Source organism: Castor canadensis, chromosome 18, assembly GCF_047511655.1.
Source record: "Castor canadensis chromosome 18, mCasCan1.hap1v2, whole genome shotgun sequence".
Lineage (NCBI taxonomy): Eukaryota > Metazoa > Chordata > Mammalia > Rodentia > Castoridae > Castor > Castor canadensis.
Window position 1 is genome coordinate 32,329,359 of NC_133403.1, and position 26,666 is coordinate 32,356,024.

Here is a 26,666-nt window from a genome sequence, read left to right on the forward strand (position 1 = left end):
CCAGAGTGGAGTCCTGCTGACCTAGCCCCTGGGTGACTCTGCTTGCAGCTGGATGGGGAGCTGGAGGCGGCGCTAGGACTGCTAGACACCATCCTGATCAAGAATCCTTCCGGCCTCACCCAGTACATCCCTGTTTTGATCGACTCTTTCCTGCCCCTGCTGAAATCTCCCTTGGCTGCTCCCAGGATCAAGAGCCCTTTCCTGTCCTTGGCTGCCTGTGTCATGCCCCCTAGGCTCAAGGCTTTGGGTTAGTCATTTGCTGGCTGCGGGGATGGCCCAGGGCAGTGTGAGAGTTGGGGTGGGGATGCCATGAGTGCTTATGGAGGGGCATGTAGTAATCTAAGCTGGTGAATTTTGTTTTCACATGGAAGCAGCCTGGATATGCTCAGGAGTGACATAATGTCTCTTCTCTTCATTCTGCATTCTCTCTGCCTTCACTCTGAGGACCAGGTTTTACACGCTAGTCAGCATTTTATCTTCCTGAAATTTTTTTTGTTTTTTGAGGTGCTGGGGATCAAACCCAGTGCCTTGCACATGCTAGGCAAGCACTCTACCAACTGATCCACATCCCCAGCCATGTAGCGGATTTAAAATTATGAAGTCAGAAGTTCCATGGCAGTGAGGATAGTTTTGTGCAATGTGACCAAGTCAATGCAGCTCAGAGGTCCTGAGCAATCGTGTGTCAGTTGGAAGTAGATGTCTCTTTGATCTTTAGTTTTCTGTTAGTTCTGAAGAAACAAAAGACAAGTAAGATGGCTGAAATTATAGTGACCTTATTTTTGTAGATTTTTTACCAACCTGAAGCAGACTTCTTTCCTAGCTTAAAGGGTATATTCCCAGGGGTAGGATGGAATCTACAAATGGTTTTGAGTGGAAAAATCTGTGCATATGAAACCTGCCAGAAGTATTAATCTGATTGATTGGACTTGTTGCTAGTCAGTTTTCTAAGCTTGTTGCCTAGGTATTATGTGGCTAAACCTTTATTCTTGGCTGAATAACCCTTGGCTAACTTGTGCCTCCTCTCAGCACACTTAGAACTTTGTGAGATCAAAAGGGCAGCCCCACCGGGCGCTGGTGGCTCATGACTGTAATCCTAGCTACTTAGGAGGCAGAGATCAGGAGGGTCACGGTTCTAAGCTAGCCCGTGTAAATAGTTCATGAGACCTTATCTTGAAAACTACTCACAAAACTAGGGATGGAGGAGTGGCTTAAGGTGAAGGCCCTGAGATCAAGCCCCAGCGCTGCACAAAAAAATAGGTAGTTCCTAGCTATGTGTGTGGGTGCACACCTATAATTCCAGCACTTGGGAGGCTGAGGGAGGATTGTGAGTTTGAGACCAGTTTGGGCTACATAATCAAACAAAACAAACAAAAAATCACCCAAAAAGGCAGCTCCTGTCTTCTTCCTGTCCTCTGGCACTATCACAGTGATCAAGTGAGAGATTAGGTTGAAGACATTTTGGCATAGTAGAAGAGATTATATTCAGAGGGACATGATTCTGTCCTGGGCCCCTTATTTGTGTCAGGGATAGATTCTGCATCTTTGTGCAGGTCACCCCTTAATGATCCTCTTTTCTTCACAGGCACTTTGGTGAGCCATGTAACTCTGCGCCTGCTGAAGCCAGAGTGTGCTCTAGATAAGTCCTGGTGCCAAGAAGAACTATCAGTGGCTGTGAAGAGGGTGGTGACGCTCCTGCACACCCACACCATCACCAACCGGATGGGCAAAGGCGAGCCAGGTAAGGGACTGGATGGGACCAAGGGCATAGGGTGGAGTGAGCTGGTGTGGGGAGTGCTGTAGGAGCTACTGTGTCACTCAGGCTTCCTGAGCCTCTGGCCTTGGACGAATGCTTCTCCCTGGCCTTGGTTTCCTTGTCTGGAGAATGGGGGTTGGATTAGTTGGAGGATTTGAGTCCAGTCTTGCTATACTGTGGATGTCTGTGACCCTATTTCAAGGTTTATTTTGGTGTTTGCTTCTCTGTTGAGTTTCATATTCTGGAACTAGGCAGTTTGGGGTAGAAACAGGCTTAGCTTTAGCCCTGAGCTACTATCCCTTTCATTGCACTGCCGGCTTCCAGGCATCAGAAGAGCTTCCAGTTTCCCTCCTCACTTGCTTTGAGGCTGCATAGGCAGCTGTGGCCAGGCTTACCCACAGATTATGGCTGTCACTTGCTATTGCAGATGCTGCACCCCTGTCTGCACCAGCCTTCTCCTTGGTCTTCCCGTTGCTGAAGATGGTGCTTACTGAGATGCCCCACCACAGTGAGGAGGAGGAGGAGCAGATGGCCCATATTCTTCAGATCCTTACCGTCCACGCCCAGCTGAGGGCCTCCCCTGACACCCCGCATGGGCGTGTGGATGAGGTTGGCAGGTTGCTCTGCTATCCCCTTGGTTTCAGGTGGCTCAGGGAGGCAGGCACTCATGACTTTGTGACCTATGAACAGTTTTGGTGGGGAAATAGAGGGTATGTTTATATCCACAGCAGGAGCCCATGGTATGGTGAGCTTTTTAATGCACAATCGAGCCATGTTGCTTCTTGTAATGACTCTCTACACTGGGTCTCTGTCTGTGTGTCTTTGTCAGTGTGTGTGTACCAAACTACTTTATTGGTTTTACCAGCTGCATGAAATCCTACACTGTGCATGTATCATGTTTTATTTGACTCTATACCTATTGATGGATTAAGATTGTATCTAACTCTTCCCTGTTTGGAATAGCACTGTTATGTGTTCTCTTCTGTACATGCCCCTTGCACACCTGAGTATATATAGGATATATAGGACATAAGGTGGAATTGCTAGGTTATGTGGCATATTCTGAGCTATGAGTTCCTTTTTTTTTCCTCAAACCTAACTCAAGCTCAGGAAGTAAGAATATTGTCAATGATGGATGATGTCTTTTATTTTTTTATTTCTTTCTTTGTAAAGTTGAGTATTTCTTCCTATGTTTATGGTCCACAGAGTCTGTGAATTTCAACCATGCTTCAGAATTTATATTTAATTCCTGGGAATCATGGTTGGCTGGGGTGGTGCTTGTGGAATTTGTTATAAATCTCATGGGGTTATTACAGCGAGTCAGTTGTGTTCCCCTGAGAGTGAGAGAATACCATTTGATTGACCTTCAGGCATGATTACAGACCTTCTCCACAGCTTCACCCTGATCAGTTTGCTGTTCTTTTCCAGAATGGCCCTGAGTTGCTGCCTCGAGTGGCCATGCTGCGTCTGCTGACTTGGGTGATCGGGACCGGCTCACCCCGACTACAGGTGATATGCTTTCCAGTTGGCTGCTGCTGTGACTGTTTTTGACCCTGACCTCAGGCTCTGGCATAGTGGTCAGCTCCTAGTTCTCTCTCAATTCTTGCTTTTGGACTTGTGCAGAAGGGGTACTTTTGAGAGACAGCTGACTGTTCTTAGTTGTGAGTGGTTTCTCATGGGTCTGGTTATTGGCCCAGCGTGCTGCTAGGGTCTTAGCCCTAGTAGGGCTGTGGGGTGGGTATTCTTAGTTCAGAGTCCTCTGTGAGTCCCTCAGCTCATCACCTGACCACAGAAGTAAGTGATCTGCTGAACTGAACCAATGGGTTGATAATCCTTCTCAGGTTCTGGCCTCGGACACACTGACCACCCTGTGTACCAGCAGCAGTGGCGAGGATGGCTGTGCCTTTGCGGAACAGGAGGAGGTGGATGTGCTGCTCTGTGCCTTGCAATCCCCATGTGCCAGTGTACGGGAGACTGCACTCAGGGTGTGTGCCACTGCGGTGTCCCTTGTTATTCTATGCAAGTGTTTGAGCTGCATAATGGGCATTTGAGAGAGTGTCCCTCACCCTGATGGCGGGTCTTGGAGGCAAGTGGAAGTGGTTACAGGACAGGTAGGGCTCCTTCTAAGAACTGGAGAACTAAGCATGTCATGATGTATCACTGCATTTTCACCTAAATGTCAAACTGGAATGTGGGTCCTAGGACCATTACAGGTGGCTTAACACAGAGGATTAGTGAGTTTCTGTAGCCTACTATCTCCAACTACTGCTCCTAACTGGTTTTTCTGGATGGCTTTTGAATCACAACTAGAGTCCCCATAGAATGATAAGACAGTGGTTCCCAAACACTAATGTGCAGCCTCCTGAAATTGATATGTGACTGAATTTTTCTTTGGCCCTTGGTAAAATGTGAAAAGTGATGTTAGTATGGTAAATTTTTCTTAAAAATTCATTCAACAAAGAGAAATGCACTTTTTCTGAGCTTTTGTCTGTGTTTCTTTCTTTCTTCCTTTCTTTTTTTTTTTTTTTTTTTTCTTTGTTCTTTTTCCAGTACTGGGGTAGAATTAGGGCCTCCTACTTGCTAGTTTTTTTGGATAGGGTCTCATGTTTTTTACCTGGGCTGTCCTGGACCACAGTCTTCCTACTTACGCCTCCTGCCTAGCTTGGACTTCAGGTGTGCACCATCATGTACAGCTTATTGGTTGAGTTAGAGTCTTGTTAACTTTTTTGCTGGGGCTGGCCTTAAACTTGGATCTTCCTGATCGCTGCCTCCTGAGTAGCTGGGATTACAGGCATGTACTACCACACCTCTGGCCTGATGTTATTTATTTAGATTAATTTTTTACATTGAAAAAAATTCTGCCAGCACACAGCGTCATTTCACAAACGAAAACGCCATTATTGTTAATTGATAGAAGGATTGAGCCCGGGGCTTGCACATCCTGTGCGTGTGCTGCATACTACTGAGCTGTGAGTTGCTGCCCAGCACTACTTAGACCACTGCGGTCCAGTGGCACCATGCTGCCTGTGCTGCATTCAGTAGCCACATGTGGTTATTGAACACTTGAAGAAATGTGGCTGGTATGACTGATTAACTTATACTTAATTGGTTTTGGTGGGACTGGGGTTTGAACTGACGGCTTTGCACTTCCAAAGCAGGTGCTCTGCCACTTGAGCTACACCTTCAGTTCATTTTGCTTTGGTAATTTTGAAGATGGGGGTCTCACAAACTATTTGCCTGGGCTGGCTTTGAACCTTGGTCCTTCCCTTCTGATCTCAGCCTCCCAAGTAGCTAGGATTATAGGTGTGAGCCACTGGCACCTGGTTAACTTACGGTTAATTTTAATTGGTTTACCTTTATTTTTCTCTTTTTTAATAGTGTACAGTATACAAAGGGTTGTCATTGTGATATTTCCATACATGCATATAACGTACTTTGATCAAATTTACCCCAATTTACCTTTACATAGCCACATGCAGCAGCTAGTGGTTTTATCTTGGATAGCAGATGGGAGGGAGGTGAGGAGGCAGGTTGGAGGCTCCTGTAAGAGGTCGAGCCTCACACATTGCCATCCTCCACTCAGGGGCTGATGGAGCTCCACCTGGTATTGCCAGCACCTGATACCGATGAGAAGAACGGCCTGCACCTACTGCGGAGGCTCTGGGTAGTCAAGTTTGACAAGGAGGAAGAGATCCGGATGCTGGCTGAGAAGTGAGAGCTGGTGGGAGGCTGCTTTCTCTTGTCCCATTCCCTCCTCCTTAAGAGATAATGGAATACAGTGTGTCAGCTTTCAATGAGAGAAGTACCTTCTCTAGGGCCAGGATTGCTGGGGCAGGTGCTGCAGTTCCTTGCAACCCCACCTTTGGTCTGCTGCAGGCTCTGGTCGACTCTAGGCCTCGATCTGCAGCCAGATCTCTGCTCCTTGCTTATTGATGATGTGATCTACCATGAGGCAGCTGTGAGGCAGGCCGGGGCTGAAGCCCTCTCCCAGTCAGTGGCACGGTACCAGCAACAGGCAGCGGAGGTCATGGGCAGGCTCATGGAGATCTACCAGGAGAAACTGTATGTGAGTGACTAGGGCAGTTGCTGGGGTCTGGAGGGTGTGAGGGTGGGTTGGACTTTGCTTAGCCCCTCATGACTGCAGACAGGAATCTTGGGGCTCAGGGGGGCTGTGACTGGTTTTCTGCTTCTCAGCCTAGTGCTTGCCCATGCCCAGGCTATTGGTCTGCCCATCTGGGCAGGGTCAGGCACTGCCGGGCATTTATGCATTTGTCTGTTGCAGCGGCCACCCCCAGTATTGGATGCTTTGGGACGAGTGATTTCAGAATCGCCTCCAGATCAGTGGGAAGCCAGGTATAAACCTAAGCTTTCTGACACGTAGCAGATTGGTGGGTGATGTGGGAGGTAGCATGGGATAGTGGTTCACAGGTACAGAAAGAGCCATACTGCCTTGAGTCTGAGAGACCTGAGTTAAGTGCTGGCTCCTTTGGTGCCAGTTGCGTGTCCTTGGGCATGGCGTCTTTTTTCTCCCGGCCTCTGTTTCTTCATCTGTGTGAAGAGCCCAGTAACAGAACACTGTGATAAATTTCCTTCCCCTCAGCTTCCACGAGTAGTAGTTGGGGGGGGTAGGCAATCACCTGGGAGCAAGTGTGACCTTGGAAGACACTTGTCTCCTACAGAGTAGATTTCATGAGACACACAGTAGTGCTAGTTTTTCGGAAGGGCTGGCCCACATGCTCTTGTGGGGCTTTGTGTGTCATTGTGGAGTGGTGCATGGGCCTGATGCAGGGGTTTTTTCTTCACTTTTTTTCTCCCCACTTCAGACCATTCCTTGGGGATAGAACATAGATTCTTTGCCCCGGGGACATTCTTAATGCTCTGTAACTGAAAAGAACATCATATTGCCTTTGTAGAGTATGTTCCCTTTGGAGGGCCTTCACATCTGTTTCTTTTACCTCTTTCCTCTCACAACCTGCTGTGGAGACAGAGGGGTGGGCATTACACTCACACACAGGGAAACAGGCAGAGCAAGTCCCTTGCTCTAGGAAATTCTGTAGGAGGTAAACTCAGGGTAGATGGCTGATCTCCATTTTACAAGTGGATTGTTCCAGAACATCGGTCAAGTGCTGGGTGGTGGGCTCCATGTTGTGCCCTGTCCCGAAGTGGTGTTTGCTGCTGTCCCACTCCCTGTGTTGTGTGCTGGCATGATTCCGTTAGCACAGAAGGTGCCTAGCTGGGTGTTGTCTCCTCACACGCTCCCACTTCTTTCCAGGTGTGGTCTGGCCTTGGCCCTCAACAAGCTCTCTCAGTACTTGGACAGTTCTCAGGTGAAGCCACTCTTTCAGTTTTTTGTCCCTGATGCACTCAATGACAGAAACCCAGATGTCCGGAAGTGCATGTTAGATGCAGCCCTTGCAACACTCAATGCCCATGGGAAGGTGAGAAGTTCTCTGTAAGTTGAGATGGGGACTCAGAAATGTTGAATGTCAGGAATCCTGTCGGGGCACTAGTCCCTCTTAGGAAATTAGTTTGTATTTCTTTTTTTGTTTTGTTTTTTGGTGGGGACTAGAGTTTGAACTCAGGGCTTCAGGCTTGCAAAGCAGGCACTCTACTGCTTGAGCCACACCTCCAGCCCGGCTTGCTCTGGTTATTTTGGAGAGGGGGTTCTCTCAAAGTATTTGCCTAGGCTGGCCTTGAACCTCAATCCTGATCTCAGCCTCCCAAGAAGCTAGGATTATAGGCTCAAGCCACCAGCGCCTGGCTGTTTTTCCTTTAAACGGTCAAAAAGACCCTCAGAGATTTTAAATTGTTAGAAATTGGCTGTAAGTCCTGCCAGAAAACTGGAAAATCCCTGGGCATCACTGGTTGGCTGGCTTCAGTATTCCTGTCCCAGAGCCTACCTCAGGCTTAATCCCCAGGGCAGAACCTGTTACACTGATGCAATCCATGGTGTGACCTGTGACTCTGGGGGGATGGGCTTTCCAGGAGAATGTCAACTCACTGCTGCCAGTGTTTGAGGAGTTCCTGAAGGATGCGCCCAACGACGCCAGCTATGATGCTGTTCGGCAGAGCGTTGTGGTCCTGATGGGCTCTTTGGCCAAGCACCTGGACAAGAGTGACCCCAAAGTGAAGCCTATCGTTGCTAAGCTTATTGCTGCCCTCTCCACCCCCTCCCAACAGGTACCTGCCATCTGGCCCAAGGCTCATGAGCCTGCTGAAAGTAGGCTGTGGAGTGCTAGGGGCCGAATGGGCTGATCAGTAAGCAGTCTACCCTATCAGGGAGGATCTCTGGGGAGGGAGACACTTTGTTCTAAGAGATCTAGAAATTTCATTTTTCTATTCATTTGCTAGTAGTCTTTTTTTTTTTTGTTTAGCATAAGTCTTACACTTCAGTATACAAAAATTTAAAAAAGAAAATGGGTTGGTGGAGTGGCTCAAGTGGTAGAGCACCTGCTTAGCAAGTGTGAGGCCCTGTGTTCAAACCCCAGTACCGCCAAAAAAAACAAAATTAAAAAGACAGTCTCTCTCTATGTTGAGCCTTTTCCTGGTCTTCTCCATGTGTTAGTTAATACACGTTGCAGGTGTCTTTAATGCAGACTCTCTTTTTTTGGTGGGACTGGGGTTTGAATTCAGGGCTTTGTGCTTGCAAAGCAGGTGCTCTACTGCTTGTGCCACACCTCCAGCCCATTGTGCTCTGGTTATTTTGGAGAGGGAATCTTGCAAACTTTTGCCTGGGCTAGCCACTGACCTTGATCCTCCCAATCTCAGCCTCCCTTATAGCTAGGATTATAAGTGGGAGCTATTACTGGTACTTGTCTAATGCTGACCCTTAAGCCACAGTGAAAAGGATTCTTTTTTGTTGAAAAATATGCATTTACATTTGATTTTTGTGATGTGCTTTTTGGATTTGTCAGAGTATCCTCAAAATTCACAGTTGAAAACATGTCTCCAAAATTGTAGTCAAATTATCAGAAAACCTGCCCAGCAAAAGAACTCTACTTAGCTTGGTAGCACAGTACCGTGGCTGGAAGATGGGATTGAGTGTCTTGGTATCACTCAGTTTGGCTCTGGTCTTGTAAGGCCCAGTGTGATTTCCGTGTTACTTTGACAGGTCTGGAAACCAAGAGACAGGCCATTTTATGGAGGTGAAGCAGTGCACATCTCTTTCTAAATCTTTCTTTCTAAATGGGCCCAGCGCTCAGTTTAGAGCAGAAATAGCACCACAGGGCTGATGCTCTTGTCATTAATAGATTGCAATGTGTACCCTGTCAGAGATGAGACTTGGAACATTTAGTAATGGGTGCTGTGTAGGGCTGTTGATTGCCAGGAACAGGCTGTTGTTGAACTTGTAGCACTGACCAGGCGAGCCCCTTCCACAGGTCCAGGAGTCTGTGGCCAGCTGCTTGCCACCTCTTGTGCCTGCCATCAAAGAGGATGCCGGAGGGATGATCCAGCGGCTTATGCAGCAGTTACTGGAGTCAGACAAGTATGCAGAGCGCAAAGGAGCTGCGTATGGGCTGGCTGGCCTGGTGAAGGGCCTGGGAATCCTCTCCCTGAAGCAGCAGGAGATGATGGCAGCGCTGACTGATGCCATTCAGGATAAAAAGAACTTCCGCAGGCGAGAGGGTGGGTGTCTGTGAGCTGCATGCTAGCAGCATGGGAATTTAGTGCCCATGCTTCTCCCTCTGCCAGGTGTGTGTGTGGCAGAGGGAGCAGCTGTGTGACCTATTCTAGCCCTGTCCTTGCTGGGATAGCTTGAACCTGTTTTTTTGTTTTCACTTGTGGTTCTGTGGATTAAACCCATACTTGCACGTACCAGTATTAGCATTCCTATTGAGCTACACTCCGAGCCCTTCTTATTTCATTTTGAGGCAGGGTCTTTTTAAATTTTCCAGGCTGGCCCCAAACTCAGCATCCTCTTGCCTTAGCCTCCCAAGTGATGGGATTGCAGATGTGTGCCTCCACACCTGGCTCTGGCCTGGACTTTCTAAGTTCTAACTCTGCAGCACTCTTAGCTGAGAGAGTCTTTGCCTTTGTAGTTGTTGGTACTAGGTTGACACACTGCCCTCCTTCTTTCTACTCTGCCATATCCCTGACTGGGTGCTGAGACCAAATGTGTTGCACTTTAATTTCCCAGCTACTCTAAGTGAGGGTGAGGAGGTGACAGGAAGGCGCCAACCCCTTTTGCCCATGGGATGTTTCTTTCTCAGCTCTCCCACCTTCTTCCCCCAGGAGCCCTGTTTGCCTTTGAGATGCTCTGTACCATGCTGGGGAAGCTCTTCGAGCCCTACGTGGTTCATGTGCTGCCCCATCTGCTTCTGTGCTTTGGGGATGGGAACCAGTATGTTCGTGAGGTAAGGCCCAAGGCTGCTCGAGAGAACTGCTGCTTGGTGTGTGGCTCTGCCAGGGAAACCTCCAATGTGAGGTAAAGCCCCTGCTGCTGGAACCCTTTTTGCCCACATGTGGGGCTCTAGTTTCTGGGACAGGTCCTCTTGGGCTCCCTCAGACACTGGAGCTTTGTGAGATGTGTTCTTAGCTATCCCTGTGAGCTCTGTATGTGTTGGTCTTTGGAGCACTAGGGCTAGCATCAGGTCTTGACTGTTGCTTGGGTGAGGAGGCTCTGAACACCTTCTCTCCTCCCTTGAGGCTGCAGATGACTGTGCCAAGGCTGTGATGAGCAACCTGAGTGCTCATGGGGTGAAGCTGGTGCTCCCTTCCTTACTGGCTGCTCTGGAGGAGGAATCTTGGCGGACCAAAGCTGGTAAGGCTGTGCCCTCCTATCTCTTTCTCATCTTCCTGCTCTGACAACTGCCTTCAGCAGGGATCCAGGTACAGGTAGCCACACAGCTATTGTCCTGTGGGTGTGGTTTCCAGCCCAGGAACAAGGTCAAGACTCAAGACTCTGCATGACTTTAGGCAGCTTTATTTATTTATTTATTCATTCATTCATTTATTTGCGATACTGGGGTTTGAACTCAGGGCCTTATGCTCGCTAATCCAGTGCTCTACTTGAGCCACCTCTAGTCCTTTCTGTAGTTTTGTGTACATTTGTGCCCAGAACAGGTCTCTGACACAAGCCGTGGCCCTAAATCAGGAAATCCAGAGCTTGAAAGCTGTTCTGTGGCTTTAAAGCTTTTACCCTTAGTAAAACTTTTTAAAAATATAATCTTGGCTAAGCACTGTGGCTCACATCTGTAATGCCAGCTACGTGAAAGGCAGAGCTTGGGAGGATCACAGTTTGAGGCCAGCCTGGGCAAAAAGTTAGCGAGACCCACCCCTAATCCCAACAAATAAGCCAAGTGTGGTTCTTAACCTTTAATCCCTCCTAGCTATGTGGGAGGTTGAAGGTAGGAGGATTATGGTCTAAGGCCAGCCCTTAGGCAAAAAAAAAAAATAGATCCTACCTGAAAAACAACTAAAGCAAAAGACTGGGGGCTTGGCTCAAGTGGTAAGGGGCCTACTTAGCAAAAATGAGGCACTGAGTTCAATGTTGAAACCCCAGTGCTACACTCTTCCCCCCAAATTAAAAATATACATATATGTAAAATTGGGAACCCTTATGAAAAATGAATGCAACCAGAGTTACTCTGGTTGAGGGAGGGTCAAGGTCTGGGGCCTTCTCACTTGACTGTGCTGTGATCCTTTAGGTTTTGCTTGAAGGTTTGAAACATACATTTGTGAATGAGGCAACTGAGGCCAGAGAAATTCAGTAAATTGATCTTGTGTCCCTACCAGGATGCCTCCTCCTGGCTTCGCTTCTTTGCCCTGTATCACTTGCCCTTCACCTGGGATTCCAGGTGGCCTCAAGGAGCCTTTTGCTCCTTCTGCCTCCTCCTGGGAACTGCTTGAGCATGGTATGGATGTGGGGTGGGTGACCTTACCCTGGGCAGCCAACATAGGTGACTTGTTGGCCATCACCCAGTGATTCAGTGCTGGACACGTGTCTTCTATCTGCAGGGTCAGTGGAGCTGCTTGGAGCCATGGCATATTGTGCTCCCAAGCAGCTGTCGTCCTGTCTACCCAACATTGTGCCCAAGCTCACAGAGGTGCTGACTGACTCACATGTGAAAGTGCAGAAGGCTGGACAGCAGGCACTCAGGCAGATCGGCTCTGTCATCAGAAACCCGGAGATCTTGGGTACAGCTCTCTATGCGGGCCCTTGCTCTGGCTGCATGCTCAGCCCCCTTTGGACACTACAGGAGTTTACCCATTCAGCTAAGCTCTTTGCTCTCTGAGGACAAATAAGTCCACATGAAATAACCTAAGGGCTGGGAATGATTCGTTGAGGGGAGTTTGGAAGCAGTCTGTTCTCCCACTGGTCTGGAGCAGACTTCATTGGCTGCATAGGGAGGGACATAAAGTCACTGGCTTAGAGCAACGTGACTAAGAGATTCCCAGTCTGCAGCATCGAATGACCACATCAGCACCACCCAAAATGCTCGGTTCTTTGGGAATTTCCTGTTCCATCTCATTCCAACAGGCTTGTGACATGATGGGAGCATGAGGCAGAGGGTTAGTCCCTTCTCTGTTGGCTTTAGTATAGTTCCTTTCTGAGGGATAGAGACTGATTGCTAGGAATGAACCTCACCGGTCACCTCGACTGGCGTATTATCTTTTGCACTTTAAGTTTCAGCTTGGAGCATTAGTGTTTGATACGTGTATTTAAACCAGGGTATTGCTAGATATTTTTTCTTTCAGAAAATGATGAGTCATTTCATATAAATCATACAGTATGTGTGGGATTTACTTTGTTGTTTTTTGAGACAGTCTCACACGTACCCCCAGGGTGGCTGAATAATATATCACATTTTGTTTCTCCATTGATAGACATTTGGGTTGTTTCAACTTTTGGCTCTTAAGAGTAATGTTGCAGGGCTGGGATGTAGCTCAGTGGTGGAGTGCATGTCTAGCATTCGTGAGGCCCAGGAATCCAACCTTGGTAAACCACCCCTCCCCCTGCCAAAAAAAAAAAAAAAGTAAAGCCGCTGAGAACTTTTGGGTGAAAATTTGTGTACAGTCTTTTGTGCAGGTGTGTTTTTTGTATTCTTGGTTAGTGACCGAGGACTGGAAGTGCTGCATCATATGATAACTTTTTGAGGTTCTGCCAGACTCTTTTCCAGTGTCCAGATGGACATTCCCAGCAGCAACTTATGAGGGTGTTAGTTGCTAACGCTGGTTATGTCTTTGATTATAGCCATCCTAGTTGATATGAAGCATCATCTCCTTGTGGTTTTGATTTGCATTTCTTTCCATGTGCTCATTGGCTATTTCCATATTTTCTTTGAAGAACTGTTTTTCAAATCCTTTGCCCATTTTTAATTTGGGTTATTAGTTATTCTTATTGTTGGCCAACATGAGTCCTTTTTTTTTTTTTTTTTGGCTTTTTAATATGAATTATCTTTATTTTTCTATTTTTATGTTTTGGCAATAGTAGGGTTTGAACTCGGCTCTGTCACACTTGTAGGTAGGAACTCTACCACATGAGCAATTCAGCCTGCTCCCAACATGAGTCTTGATAGTGGTTAAACTCTTTGGACTTGTGGAAAAGATACATGAGGTATTCCTCTTGAAATTCTGTTGAGCTATTTATTTATGCTGAGTTTTTGAGAACTCATTTTATCTGATCTTGGCTGCTCTAAACAAGTGTGCTTTATTTCCACCACTGGATCAAGGACCTTTGGTGTTTTAAAATAGATTTTTTTTTTTTCCCTCCATAAAACCACTATTTGGTTGCTGGATCCATAATAAATCCATGGTGCCAAAGAAGCAACCCTGCGGAGGCTCATCACTGTGGCTGCGGCTCAGTGTCCCTTGAAACCAGCCCACAGATGCCTGCCCATTCACAGGTTGCAGTGTAGAGGGGGTGACTGCTGCCATTTCCACACTGACCTCTCCATTCTGTTAGTAGAGCAGGGTTTGCTTTTTTGCAGGCAGACTAGCTTCTCCAACTGATAACTTACATGACTTCAGGGAGGAGGCACCCCAGTCTCCCTACTCTTCTAGTTCACTTTGGTTCTGGGGACCTCATGGCTCTGCCACTTCTCAGATGTGTACAAACCAGCCTCTCCTGTGTTGACCTGCAGCCATTGCCCCCGTCCTGTTGGATGCCCTGACGGACCCATCGAGGAAGACCCAGAAGTGCCTACAGACCCTGCTGGACACCAAGTTTGTCCACTTCATTGATGCCCCATCCCTGGCCCTCATCATGCCCATTGTCCAGAGAGCCTTCCAGGACCGTTCTACTGACACGCGGAAAATGGCAGCGCAGATCATTGGCAACATGTACTCCTTGACAGACCAGAAGGTAGCAGCTCTGCTGGGGCTGGTGTGGGACAGGTGGGGAGGAGCTGATTTAGGATGCAGAGTCCCTTCCCACAGCAGCCATGGAGGGATATAGGCACTGTCACTGATTGCATTTGCATGGAGAAATGGACCATTTGGGGTGGGAGGTTGAAATTGCCTCTCTGGGTATCTTCCAGAGTGCGGTGGTTTAATGTCTTCACTAGTTTAGTCCTCAGCTGAGGTCACACAGGCTGAGGTGCAGGAAAGACTATCTTCCTGAACCTTTCAGGAGTGTTGGGAAACTAGCTGCAGTTTTCCCTTCTTGTAGTGGTTTCTGGTCATGAACATTCACTTCTGTAAACCTCTTAGAGGAATTGAGCCTAGTTTGGGAGATCTGCTTTGTTATTGCTCCCAAGAGCTTGCGTGTGTGGTTTCACCATCTACCACAACTCTGCTTTGAAGAAGAGATACAGAGGAAGTGTGAGTTTTAAAAAAATTGGGAAATTAAAAAATTAGATACTGGGTGTAGTGATGCATGCCTGTAATCCCAGCACTGGAGAGGCTGAAGGCAAGAGATCATGAGTTTGAGACTCATCTCAAAAATAACTAGAAAAACAAAAATTTTTCTTATAGTTCCCTAATACTAAAACAGTTACTGCTTATGTTTTTACAGTTGGTAAAAAATACGTTTCTGAACATTATTTTCAAGTGATAACAAATTACTCCTAAAACTGATTTTTAATCTATAATATCCCAGCAAGTTTATATACCATAACTTACATAATTCTGTCATTGTTCATACAGTGTCTAAAGTTTTATTTTATTTTATTAAACTATTTTAAGGGCTGCTGCAGTGAACATTAGCCATTTTCTATATTTAAAATTATTCCCTAAAAGTGAATGTTACATCAGGAGATATAAACATTTTGAGGTGAAGAAAGAGAAGATTATAGTGAAATTCTTGCAGGAAAGTACCAGGAATAATTTCCTAAGGATTACAGAGTCTGGGTTGGCTTTGGTTCCAAGAGGATGATGGCAGGAGAAATTGTGCTTGGCACTGTAGCTGGTGGCTCTGTTTGGCCTGCTAGGGAGGGTCCCGGAGGAACTGTGTAGGAGTTCCTGAGCAATTGCCCAGTGCCTTCAAGGAGCCATTCGGAAGGGGAGCTTTTTCCAGCTACCCAGATGTTCTGTGTGTAGTGAGCTACTCATGCTTGGGGGATTGCTGAGCACTTCTTGTCAGCAGAATGGTTCAGTCAAGGTCCACCACAGAACACGGCCTGGAAAAAGCAAGAATCCGGTCTCCACCTGAACTGCCTCTTGTGTTGTTGTAGGACTTGGCTCCCTACCTACCCAGTGTGACGCCTGGCCTGAAAGCCTCACTTTTGGACCCTGTACCTGAGGTGAGTTTGGGGTGGAGGGATCTCACTATTTTATCCCAGTCTCTGGAAAATTGATTCCTGGGAATTTCCCAAAGCTGCATTTATGTCTGTCAGGCAAAGGAAAGGAGGCCAGGGGCCCCTCCCTACTCCTGTGTGTGGCTCCCTTGCTCTGAGCTGCATCTCCTCACTATTTCCGTTATCTGATAGGTGCGGACAGTGTCTGCAAAGGCTCTTGGGGCCATGGTGAAGGGCATGGGGGAGTCATGTTTTGAGGACTTGCTGCCATGGCTGATGGAGACACTGACCTATGAGCAGAGCTCTGTGGATCGTTCAGGTGCCGCACAAGGTGAGGCCAGAGGAAGTCCAGTGGCTAGGAAGTTCAGACTAGGAATGCCCTCCAGGGGCCCTCAGATCAAGTAGGTTCATTCATTCCATCCTTGTCTTGCAGGGTTGGCTGAGGTCATGGCTGGCTTGGGGGTGGAGAAGTTGGAAAAACTGATGCCAGAAATCGTGGCTACAGCCAGTAAAGTGGATATTGCACCCCATGTCCGAGATGGCTACATCATGATGTTTAACTACCTGCCCATCACCTTTGGGGACAAGTTTACCCCTTATGTGGGGCCCATCATTCCCTGTATCCTCAAAGTAGGTACCAGTAACGCCAGTGAGGAGGGAGGAAAGGAGGAGGCAGGATGCCACTGCTGTTGTGGGGAGCAAGAGATGCCTGCTGGGGGCCAGGTGGCAAGAGTCCTGTCCTGCTCTTCAAAAGGGTCCCAATTTTCTTTTGAACTGGGTGCCCAAAGTCAGTGGTGGGGGTAGCCCTGGATGACCTACTCTGTGTACCCAGGCTCTGGCTGATGAGAATGAGTTTGTGCGTGACACTGCCCTACGTGCGGGCCAGCGGGTCATTTCAATGTATGCCGAGACGGCCATCGCATTGCTGTTGCCTCAGCTGGAACAAGGTCTCTTTGATGACCTTTGGAGGATACGGTGAGGACTTGGGCTCAAAGGCCAGTGGGTCTAAGCTTCTAGTACTGAGCTACATCCCCCACCTCTTACCATTATTAAAGTAACATATGTTCATTAGCAGAAAACTTGGAAAATGTGTGGAAAAGCATATGGAAATGTAAATCACTTTAACTCTTTTCCTATTCCAGTATAACCATCATGAATATTTTGGGTGCATCCTTCCAGTCTTCTTTGTAGTGCTGGGGCATGCCCCAAGATTGTCCCTTGAGGCTACAAGACTGTCCCTTGAGCCTAGTAACTGATTGAACTTAAGTCGTTATGCTTGCTAGGCAAGAGCTCAACCACTTGAGTCACACCTCCAAACCCTTTTTTTTTTTCCTTTTAGTTTGTTTTTTAGATAGGTTCTTATGCTTTGCTCAGGCTGCTCTTGAACTGTGATCCTCCCATCTCTTCCTCCTGAGTAGCTGGGATTACAGTCATGAGCGACCATGCCTAACACTATAACTCTGTCTTTGACTTCCTCAGGTTCAGCTCTGTTCAGCTCCTTGGAGACCTCCTGTTCCACATCTCAGGAGTTACTGGGAAAATGACCACAGAAACTGCCTCTGAAGATGATAACTTTGGAACTGCCCAGTCCAACAAGGTGGGTACCTGGGTTGGTTTCCTCCATTTGCTGGTAGCGGGGTGCCCTGGTGCCTGTGCTCTAGATGCCTCACCACTCTGTGTTCTCCTTCTTCTTCTGTGGGCTGCAGGCAATCATCACTGCCCTGGGGGTTGATCGGCGGAACCGGGTGCTGGCAGGGCTCTACATGGGTCGCTCAGACACCCAGCTGGTGGTGCGGCAGGCCTCGCTGCACGTGTGGAAGATTGTTGTTTCCAATACCCCCCGCACCCTGCGTGAGATCCTGCCCACTCTCTTTGGACTCCTTCTGGGTTTCCTGGCCAGCACATGTGCAGATAAAAGAACAGTAAGTTTTCTGGGCCTTGCTCTGCCCCAGCAGCCCCCAGTGCCTCCTTTCAGAGAACAGAGAGGTGGATCTGCAGAGCCTGGAAGAGGTTCAAGTGTCCCATATCTCAAAGAGGAATATTTAGTTAGTCATTCAGGAAATCCTTACTAGGTGCTGAGCAGAGAGAGACCCTGGTGTCTGGAGACATAATGGAAAAGAAAGGCAGCCTCATTCCTTATTCTGGTTAAGGAGGTGCATATTAATCATATAATCACACAGAGATGTTAAATGCAACAGGGGCAAATGCAACATGAGCAGATGCTTGCTTATGATAAAGAATGTGGCCTAGCAAGGAGGTCAGCCGATGTTTCTCAGAAGAAAAGATGCTTGAAGATGAAAGATGAGTAAGGAATAACCAGCTGAAAAGGTGATGAGAGACTTTCAGATAGAAGAAATTGTGCTTTACATACCAGGCTTGTGTGTGCAAAGGCCCTGTGGTAAGCAGGGCCATGGAATGCGGTAGGGGTTGAGCAAGGCCGTTTTTGACTAGAGTAAGAAATCAGGGAGGTTGGTGAGCTGGGTGGGGACAGGCAGATGGAGTTCAGTGGTTCGGAAGAGTGATGCAGTCTGCACTTTCAGTCCCTAGCCTTATAAGCAAATTGTGTATTTAGCTTTAAAGAAGGGTATCCAGGACTTGGGGGCATTGCTCCAAGCCCTGAGTTCAATCCTCAGTAATACCCCCAAACTCCTGCACACAAAAAGAAAGGTCTGCCTCAGGGAGGAGATAGATTTTTTTTCCCCCTTAAAGCATTTGTTCCAAATTCAGCTCCCCATCAGCAAAAGCACAGGGATAGGTCTACCCAGGGAAATTGGCTTTGAGCATGCTGCCTATGGTGAATTTCAAGCTTTAGTCTGTGCGAAACAGAGATAATGGTTTGTTTTTGTTCTGTTCTGTTCTGTTTTTGAGGTAGGGCCTCACTGTATAGCCAGGCTTGCCTTGAACTCATGATCCTTTTGTCTCTGCCTCCCTAGTGCTGGGATTATAGGTATGCACCACTCTCCTTGGCCCAAAGAGTTTTCTTTAGTAGTGTGTTTTCAGCATCTGTAGGGGTAACAACATTTGGGAAGCTGTATTAATGATTCAGATAAGGCCTGTGAGCTTCCAAGGCCCTCATATGGAGTTGTCTTCTGTACATCCTGGGGTTTGCAGGAAGTTGGATATCCTGACTTGATCTCTACTGACAGATTGCTGCAAGGACATTGGGCGATCTTGTCCGGAAGCTAGGGGAGAAAATCCTCCCTGAGATCATCCCCATCCTTGAGGAAGGCCTGAGGTCCCAGAAGAGCGATGAGAGGCAGGGCGTGTGCATCGGACTGAGTGAGATCATGAAGTCCACCAGCCGGGATGCTGTGAGTATTTGCAGAGCCCTGCAGGTTGTGCACCTGCAGGTGCTTGATTAGAGGGTAGGCCCCGATCATAATTAATATCCAGGCCCTTGGGGATACACCAGTCTCATCCTGGAGGGTGCTGCTGGCAGCAGGGTGCTGGCTGGGCGACATGTGAACTGTTCTTAGCTTTCTTAACAGTTTTTGCAGGTTAAGAGCTAAGCAGTTTAGGACTTCCTCGAGTGACGTTTGGAAACTGAGGATGACTCTCTCACCACTGGCGGTTTCTGTAGATGAGTCCCTTTCATGTCACCCTACCAATTAAGTTAAAATGTGTGGTGCTTCTTTAGCGGGAAAGGGGGTGTGTATGCTCGAGAGTGGCAGAGGGTGGCTGGGAACAGGAGGGGCATGTGCTCATTCTTAGAAGAGGAGTCAGCAAGAGTTTTAAGTACCCAGTGGGTGGAAATGTATTGTCTGGCAATACTTCTGTTTCCATAGTAGCAGCATTCAAGAGGTTTGGAGTACTTGATTGTAAAGGCATGACCTTACTTTCTAAGTCATTGATCCTCAAAACACTCCTAGGGAGTAGTTTGACAGTGCACATGGACTTTGAGGTGGGTGTCAGTATAGAGGCAAGTATGTGAATGACCAGTTAGGAATGTAAGTAGCAGCCAGTTGCTTAGCCTGGGCATCCTAGTCAGGTTTTCTGGATACCTCTTCTGTGTGTCAGTGTGAGTCTTATATTTGGTCTTTATATGGCAAAGAATCCAAAGACATTCTGAATAATTGAGTAGTTACTGAATCTTTGGCGGCTGAGTCATGCCCACAAGGTGCCCACTATCCAGTGATGTAGCTGACACACCAACCAGTCAGTAGAGTTCAGAGTGAGCTTTGCTGTGGTGAAATTGGTTACTAGGCAACAGAGCCATCATTGAACCTGTTAGAGATCCAAAGACCTTATAGAAGAGGAAGTATTTGGGTTTTGGTTTGAGGCTTGAAGGACTTGGAGTTTTCCAAGAGGATGAGCAAAAAAAAAGGAGTCCAGGGAAAAAGAAGGCAGGTGCTTCAAGTCTTGCCATGGAAAGAGTTTAGAGTTCATGTGGAAGGCAGGAAGTCTCTGAAACTCACCTGGGTAGTTGAACTCTCAGTTATTAATTCTGGGTAAGGAATTCATGTGGGTACATCATGTATCCTCTGTACTTTTTTTTATATTTCAGTATTTTTATAGAAGTCCAGCAGAGGGAGTTGTGGTTTGGCTGGGTAGAGCCCCTGGCTCACATCCCCTTGCTTGCTTCTGCTTGCTCTGGGTCTTTTCAGCATTGTTACAGTTATGCTTGCACTGTTGCAGGTGCTGTTTTTCTCTGAGTCCCTTGTGCCTACGGCCAGGAAGGCTTTGTGTGACCCCTTGGAGGAGGTCCGAGAGGCAGCAGCTAAGACCTTTGAGCAGCTGCACTCCACCATTGGCCACCAGGCTCTGGAGGACATCCTCCCATTTTTACTGAAGCAGCTGGTGAGTGAATCTACCATACACCTACCAGTGTGGCTTTTACTGTCTTTGTAGCTGCCAAGGCAGTCAGAATGTGGGCCTTCCAGGGGGAGTGGGTGCAGCATGATGGCAATGTGGTTTTGTGCTTCTCCTTGGACAGTGAGTAAATTCAGGTGTAATGGGAGACAAGGAGGTAAGTGCAGGAAGCATTGGTGGTGACTGGTTCAGAGACCAGAGTTGTGGCAAGAGGCAACTCTTCAGAATTCTCCCCTATTCCCACCTGCAGGATGATGAGGAGGTATCAGAATTTGCCTTGGATGGTCTGAAGCAAGTTATGGCCATTAAGAGTCGTGTGGTGCTGCCCTACCTCGTGCCTAAGGTAAATCCCAACACATGGCAAACACCTACAGGTATCCAGAATCCACATCATAGTTTCTGGGCCTGCTGTAAGACCAGTTCTGAACATAGATGCTGGGGGAGGGCTGCTGGTGGGTGCAGTGCAAGTGGGATGCTCCCCCTTGTCCTGTGTGATTTGCTGGGGGCAGCCCTCAGCTCTGAGCAGGGGGCACGGGTTCCCCTGCTCACCCTTCCCTTCCCAGCGCCATGCCTGGCACCGAACAAGTGCAGTCTTCATCAAGTTGATGTTGTTCATCATTCCACCAGCTGACGACACCACCTGTCAATACCCGAGTGCTGGCTTTCCTTTCATCTGTGGCAGGTGATGCTCTCACCCGTCATCTTGGTGTGATTCTCCCAGCAGTCATGTTGGCCCTGAAGGAGAAGCTGGGAACTCCAGAAGAGCAATTGGTAAGAGGGTTACAATCACTTCCATTGCTTTCTAACAGCTGTCTTGCCCCTTATGATCCTTGCTCAGCACATATGTTCCCTGTGGTTTTTAGGAGATGGCCAATTGTCAGGCTGTGATCCTCTCAGTAGAGGATGACACTGGGCACCGGATCATCATCGAGGATCTGTTGGAAGCTACTCGCAGCCCTGAGGTGGGCATGAGGCAGGCTGCTGCCATCATCCTCAACATCTACTGCTCCCGTTCCAAGGCTGACTACACCAGCCACCTGAGGAGCCTGGTCTCAGGCCTGATCCGCCTCTTCAACGACTCCAGTCCTGTGGTTCTGGAGGAGAGCTGGGATGCATTAAATGCCATCACTAAGGTGAGGGGACTGCTGAACCCACAAGTACCTTTTTTTTCTTTCTGGTGGGACTGGAGTTTGAACTCAGGGTTCCATGATTATAAAGCAGGTGCTCTACCGTTTGAACCACACCTAGTTCATTTTGCTTTGTTATTCTTGGAGATGAGGGTCTTATGAAGTATTTGCCTGGGCTGGCCTTCAGCTGCAATCCTCCTGATCTCTGCCTCCCAAGTAGCCAGTATTACAGGCACGAGCCACCTGCACCCAGCCATAGCTTTTTTTTTTTTTTTTTGCGGTACTGGGGCTTGAATTTGAGGCCTACAGCTTGAGCCACTTCACCAGCCCTTTTTTGTAATGGATTTTTTTCCAGATAGGGTCTTGTGAACTATTTGCCTAGGCTGGCTTCAAACTGCAATCCTCCTGATCTCTGCTTCCTGAGATCAGGAGCCACTGGTGCTTGGCGACAATCAGCTGTTGATTGGAGAAAATTCCAGACATTTGTTTTTGGTTTGTTTGGGGGGTTGTTTGCTTGTGAGTCAGGGTCTTACCCAATCTAGTCTCCTGGGTTCAAGTGATCTTTCTGTCTCTGCCGCCCAAGCACTGAGACTATAGGTATGCATGTGCCACCATGCGCAGCTTAAAAATCAAGGCATTTGTAATTCTAGATTTCGACAGGCCTCCTATCACTCAACTTCAACACTGATCTGCTTGTGGTCAGTCTTTTACCTCCTGCCTATATCCTCCCCCTGCTCTGGTAGTTTGAAGCATCTTGAGAAGGGAGGATTGTACCTCATCACTGTTTCTCCCTGGATTCCCACAGAAGCTGGATGCTGGCAACCAGCTGGCACTGATAGAAGAACTGCACAAGGAAATCCGGCTCATTGGCAATGAGAGCAAAGGCGAGCATGTGCCTGGCTTCTGTCTCCCAAAGAAGGTGAGCCAGAGCCTGCTTGTGCAAGGTGCTCGAGCATGCGGCCCCAGGTCTATAGCGGGGTAATTGAGCAGCAGTGCTTTAGTCTGACTTTGTGCCCTAATGTGCCTTTGAGCACCTTCACGGGTAGTGGTGGCCAGATGGGGACAGGGTTCATTCATGCTGCTCTTTGGTTTAAGCTATAGAGACCACCCTTGCCAGAACAAGTGGGTCACAGAAGTAGCAGCAATGCGGGTTACCTGTGTGTGATCTGCCTGTTGGGGCTCTTGTCCTCTTGTCACCATCCAGTCAAGTCTGTTGCCTAACCAGCATCTTCTTGTCTGTGATCCTAAGATCACATTTCATTATCTCCCATGGAACTTATGAGAGAATGGCTGTCAGGAGTGCCTTGCTTTGGGCTAGAGACATGTCGACCCAGAGTTTTTGAGCTTGGAATCTCAGCTGTGGTTCTCTTTTTAGGGAGTAACCTCCATCCTTCCAGTGTTACGGGAAGGAGTCCTCACTGGCAGTCCTGAGCAAAAAGAGGAAGCGGCCAAGGCCTTAGGCTTGGTGATTCGCCTGACCTCGGCTGATGCCCTGAGGCCCTCTGTGGTCAGCATCACTGGCCCTCTAATTCGCATCCTGGGGGACCGGTTTAGCTGGAATGTGAAGGCGGCTCTGCTCGAGACACTCAGCCTCTTACTGGCCAAGGTAAGTGACTGATGAGTTTGTTCTGTTGGTCTGTTTGTAGGAGACTGACATGAGGTGTTCTGTGGCAGCAGGGCAATGGCTTTAGTATGGAAATCACCAGGCTGAGGGAGTTGAGTTCTTGGACTCTAGACACTATGGTTCGGTACCAAGTCTTCCCCTTAGTAGCTCTGTAGCCAGCAGGACCTTGGGAGAGCTGTGTAACTTCTGAGTCAGCTTCCTCACCCACGAGATTAACACTGCTTGCCTCATGCAGAACTAAGCGTGGGGATAGGAGAAATGATGCCAGGCACTGTGCCTGGCATACTGATACACAGAAATTGCTATTATTTGGAAGAACCACTGCTTCAAAGGAGAAAATTCAGGACCACATAAATACAATGGAAACGTTGCTTAAAGTTGGTTCAGCTCCTCATTATAACCACATAAAGGGAGATGCAAAGATCTAATGAGAATAAAAAGGGAGTCTGAAAGAAACTGAAATGATTTCATTTTTTGCCAAAAGTTTAAGAAGCAAATATCCAATATGGTGACTATTTCTGATGTTTTACAGGGCAATAACTAAACCCTTAAACTTAAAAAAAAAAAAAAAAGTACAAAGAGCCAAGATTTGCTTAAAAGGATTAAAAAAAGGGTTAAAGAATTCTGGCATGAGATTTGAAAGCACATGTAAGCTTAAGATTATAGCTTTTAGTCAGTGGCTCACATTTATAATCCTAGCTACTTGGGAGGCTGAGATTGGGAGGATCTCGGTTTGAGGTCAGTTAGGGCAAATAGTTCGAGAGACCCCCCACCTCCAGAATAACCAGAGCAAAATGGACTGGAGGTGTGGCTCAAGCAGAAAAGTGCCTGCTTTCAGTTCAAACCCCAGTCCTATCCAAAAAAAAAGAAAAGAAAAAAATTGTAGCTTTTTCCTTTTGAAAGTGGGTATGGGGAACTACTTTCCAGCTACCAAGTGGCATTTTATCAGCCTCATTTTGTGGAAAGTTGAGTCTTTTAAAAAACAAAATTAAATATTACCTTTACCTTGCATCCTTTTCATGGTGTTTTTGTACCTCCAGCTACCAGTGCATCCCTTACTTCACGAAGCTTGTCCCTGACCCTTGTTCAGGGAAAACCTCCCATAGTAGGAGGTTTTTTGCCTCAGATTTATCAGTTTCCACTGTAGTATACCTTTTGGCAGCCTGAAAACCCACCCAAGTCCAGTACTCCTGGGCTTAGGTTGGCATTGGACCTCTAAACAGCTGTTTTGCATTTCCTATTTAACAAGAAGTAGATCTTTACTCATCTGTATTTTATCAAAAGTGTGTCTGTTTTTCTACATATAGTCAGAGATTGATCTGGATTTGTAGCTAGGTTGGTGCATACATGCACAAGGAGGACTCTTCAAGGTCATTTGTTATATAGGCTTGTTATTAGGGCACAATGTGCAGTGCTTGGCTCAGTAGCCATTGCTCAGTTGATGGTGCCTGCTATTACACAGTCCGCTGCTGGCCACTATCTGCCTGCCCTCCTATTTAATGGATTCAAAGAAGGAAGGTTTGAGTTGCCGTCCTTATGGACAGTGCGCCACTAAGCTAGACCCTAATTTTAGCTAGGCTGCAAGACAGCTCCCTCTGACAATGGCTGCTGCTGCCACCACCTCCTCTGCCACCTCTTCCTACCAGTGTGATGAAGGATGCTGAAAATGGATGAAGAGACTGAGCAAAACCTATGCTTGTGTGCTCTTCTCTCTTATAGGTGGTCTGTTCCCACTCTGTCAGAACTTGCTTAACTCATGGTGGTTTGTGATTGTTTGCTCTCATGCCTATAGTGCACTGAGTCTTTGGGGTCCACTACAACCATTGTTTTTTGGTGTGGGTTTTTCCCATAGGTTGGGATTGCCCTGAAGCCCTTCCTGCCCCAGCTGCAGACCACCTTCACCAAAGCCCTGCAGGATTCCAACAGGGGCGTACGCCTGAAGGCTGCTGATGCGCTGGGGAAGCTCATTTCCATCCACATCAAGGTGGATCCACTCTTCACAGAGCTACTCAATGGAATCCGTGTTATGGAGGATCCAGGTGTTAGGTGAGGTGGTGCTGTAGAAGTGCCATGGCCACCAAGAGGCCACACCTATGCTAGAAGAAGACGGTGGTGGGGGGGAGCCAGTTAGATGATGCATTGTTTCCCTAGGGACACCATGCTGCAGGCACTGAGGTTTGTGATTCAGGGAGCAGGCGCCAAAGTGGATGCTGTCATCAGGAAAAATATTGTCTCGCTCCTGCTGAGTATGCTGGGACATGATGAGGTACTGCTGTGGGTGGGTACTGGGTTGGGGGCTCCACTACTTCCCCATCTGCTTTCTCTGGTCAGCTTCTTCACGTTGTGTTCTGGTACTTATGTCATTCTGTGGTTTACCAAGCCTTCTCTGGTTGTGAGGGAGTCAGGCAGGTATTATTTATATTGGTGATTCCGGGATTTTAAAAATCTTTTAATTTTTGTGGTGTTGGGGATTGAACCAGCTTATGCATACTAAGCTCTACCATTGTGCCTCCAGCCCGATGATGCTGTTTCATAGGTAAAGCAAGTATTGAGAGTTCCAGATCTCTCACTAATTTGCTCTCTGATCTTAAACAAGGTAGTTTTCCTCTCTGCCACTCATTTCCTCCTTTGTAAAACAGGTTCCTTTGTTGGTTTAGGAAACATTTACAGAACTCAAGGGCCTTACCTAGTGGTATGTGAGACCTTATAGTCACAGATCTCAGGAATCTTAAGTGTCTGGTGGGATGAACCTTCTTTGGTATATGTCTAGGGAGGAAGACTGTCCATTGCCACACTATCAAGTTGTAGAGTCAAAACCGGAGTCTGCCATGTGACTCCTGGTTGTATCCATTTCTATCAGCCCTGACCATTCTGGAAGCATTTAAGCTCCCATTAGCTGCAGTAGGCCCAATAGGGGAGGGGCAGGTCTGTGGATAAGAATTTGTCGTTTTCCCTTTCACAGATAATCTGTCCTCTGTTGTAGGGGTCTCATTTACATTTGTAGGACTGATCTCTGGAGAATGGGGCTTTGGGTTTGTAGTGTGTGTATGTGTGCTGGGGATTAAACCTAGGACCTTGTGCAGGCTAAGTAGGTGCTCTGCTAGCCCTTGGCTTTTGTTTTTTGGTGGGACTGGGGTTCAAACTCAGAGCTTCACTTTTACAAAGCAGCGCTCTACCATGTGAGCCATACCTCCAGTCCACTTTGCGCTGGTTATTTTGGAGATGGAGTCTTGTGAACTGTTTGCCTGGGCTGGCCCTGAATCTTGATCTTTCTGATCGCAGCCTCCCAATTAGCTAGGATTACAGGTGTGAGCCACTCAGCTTTGCTCTTGTTTGGTTTTTTTTGACAGGGGGTGGTACTCGGGTTTGAACTCAGTCTCATGCTTGCTAGGCAGGTGCTCTAATCACTTTAGCTACTCTACCATCCCTTTTTTGTGTTGGGTATTTTCAAGATAGGGCCTCATGGTCTATTTGCCCAGGCTGGACTCAAACCATGATCCTCCTGATCTCTGCCATCTGAGTAGTTAGCATTACAGGCATGAGCCTCCGGTGCCTCTCTGTTGGATATTTTTGAGACAGGATCTCGCTGGCCCAGGCTGGCCTTAAACTTGGAATCCTCCTGCCTCAGACTCTTGAGTGCTAGGATTATAGGTGTATACCACCTGTGTGGTGTTACA

The 26,666-nt window shown here is 47.6% G+C and overlaps 1 protein-coding gene across 1 annotated transcript in view; it reads left to right on the forward strand.

The window, feature by feature from the left end:
• The window catches only part of Gcn1 (GCN1 activator of EIF2AK4), a 58,886-nt gene that overhangs the window by 27,174 nt on the left and 5,046 nt on the right, over positions 1-26,666 (forward strand). The window contains exons 24-53 of the mRNA XM_020179078.2: positions 49-247; positions 1,583-1,738; positions 2,181-2,362; positions 3,182-3,262; positions 3,595-3,738; positions 5,337-5,464; positions 5,630-5,819; positions 6,036-6,106; positions 7,026-7,191; positions 7,739-7,933; positions 9,133-9,379; positions 9,986-10,107; positions 10,400-10,514; positions 11,711-11,890; positions 13,837-14,057; positions 15,367-15,435; positions 15,622-15,760; positions 15,863-16,059; positions 16,262-16,404; positions 16,909-17,026; positions 17,136-17,351; positions 18,576-18,740; positions 20,065-20,226; positions 20,489-20,581; positions 20,866-21,009; positions 21,102-21,371; positions 22,171-22,284; positions 22,741-22,971; positions 24,842-25,035; positions 25,141-25,255. Coding sequence (XP_020034667.2) covers positions 49-247; positions 1,583-1,738; positions 2,181-2,362; positions 3,182-3,262; positions 3,595-3,738; positions 5,337-5,464; positions 5,630-5,819; positions 6,036-6,106; positions 7,026-7,191; positions 7,739-7,933; positions 9,133-9,379; positions 9,986-10,107; positions 10,400-10,514; positions 11,711-11,890; positions 13,837-14,057; positions 15,367-15,435; positions 15,622-15,760; positions 15,863-16,059; positions 16,262-16,404; positions 16,909-17,026; positions 17,136-17,351; positions 18,576-18,740; positions 20,065-20,226; positions 20,489-20,581; positions 20,866-21,009; positions 21,102-21,371; positions 22,171-22,284; positions 22,741-22,971; positions 24,842-25,035; positions 25,141-25,255 — 4,767 coding nt within the window. The remainder of the gene's footprint in view (positions 1-48; positions 248-1,582; positions 1,739-2,180; positions 2,363-3,181; positions 3,263-3,594; positions 3,739-5,336; positions 5,465-5,629; positions 5,820-6,035; positions 6,107-7,025; positions 7,192-7,738; positions 7,934-9,132; positions 9,380-9,985; positions 10,108-10,399; positions 10,515-11,710; positions 11,891-13,836; positions 14,058-15,366; positions 15,436-15,621; positions 15,761-15,862; positions 16,060-16,261; positions 16,405-16,908; positions 17,027-17,135; positions 17,352-18,575; positions 18,741-20,064; positions 20,227-20,488; positions 20,582-20,865; positions 21,010-21,101; positions 21,372-22,170; positions 22,285-22,740; positions 22,972-24,841; positions 25,036-25,140; positions 25,256-26,666) is intronic.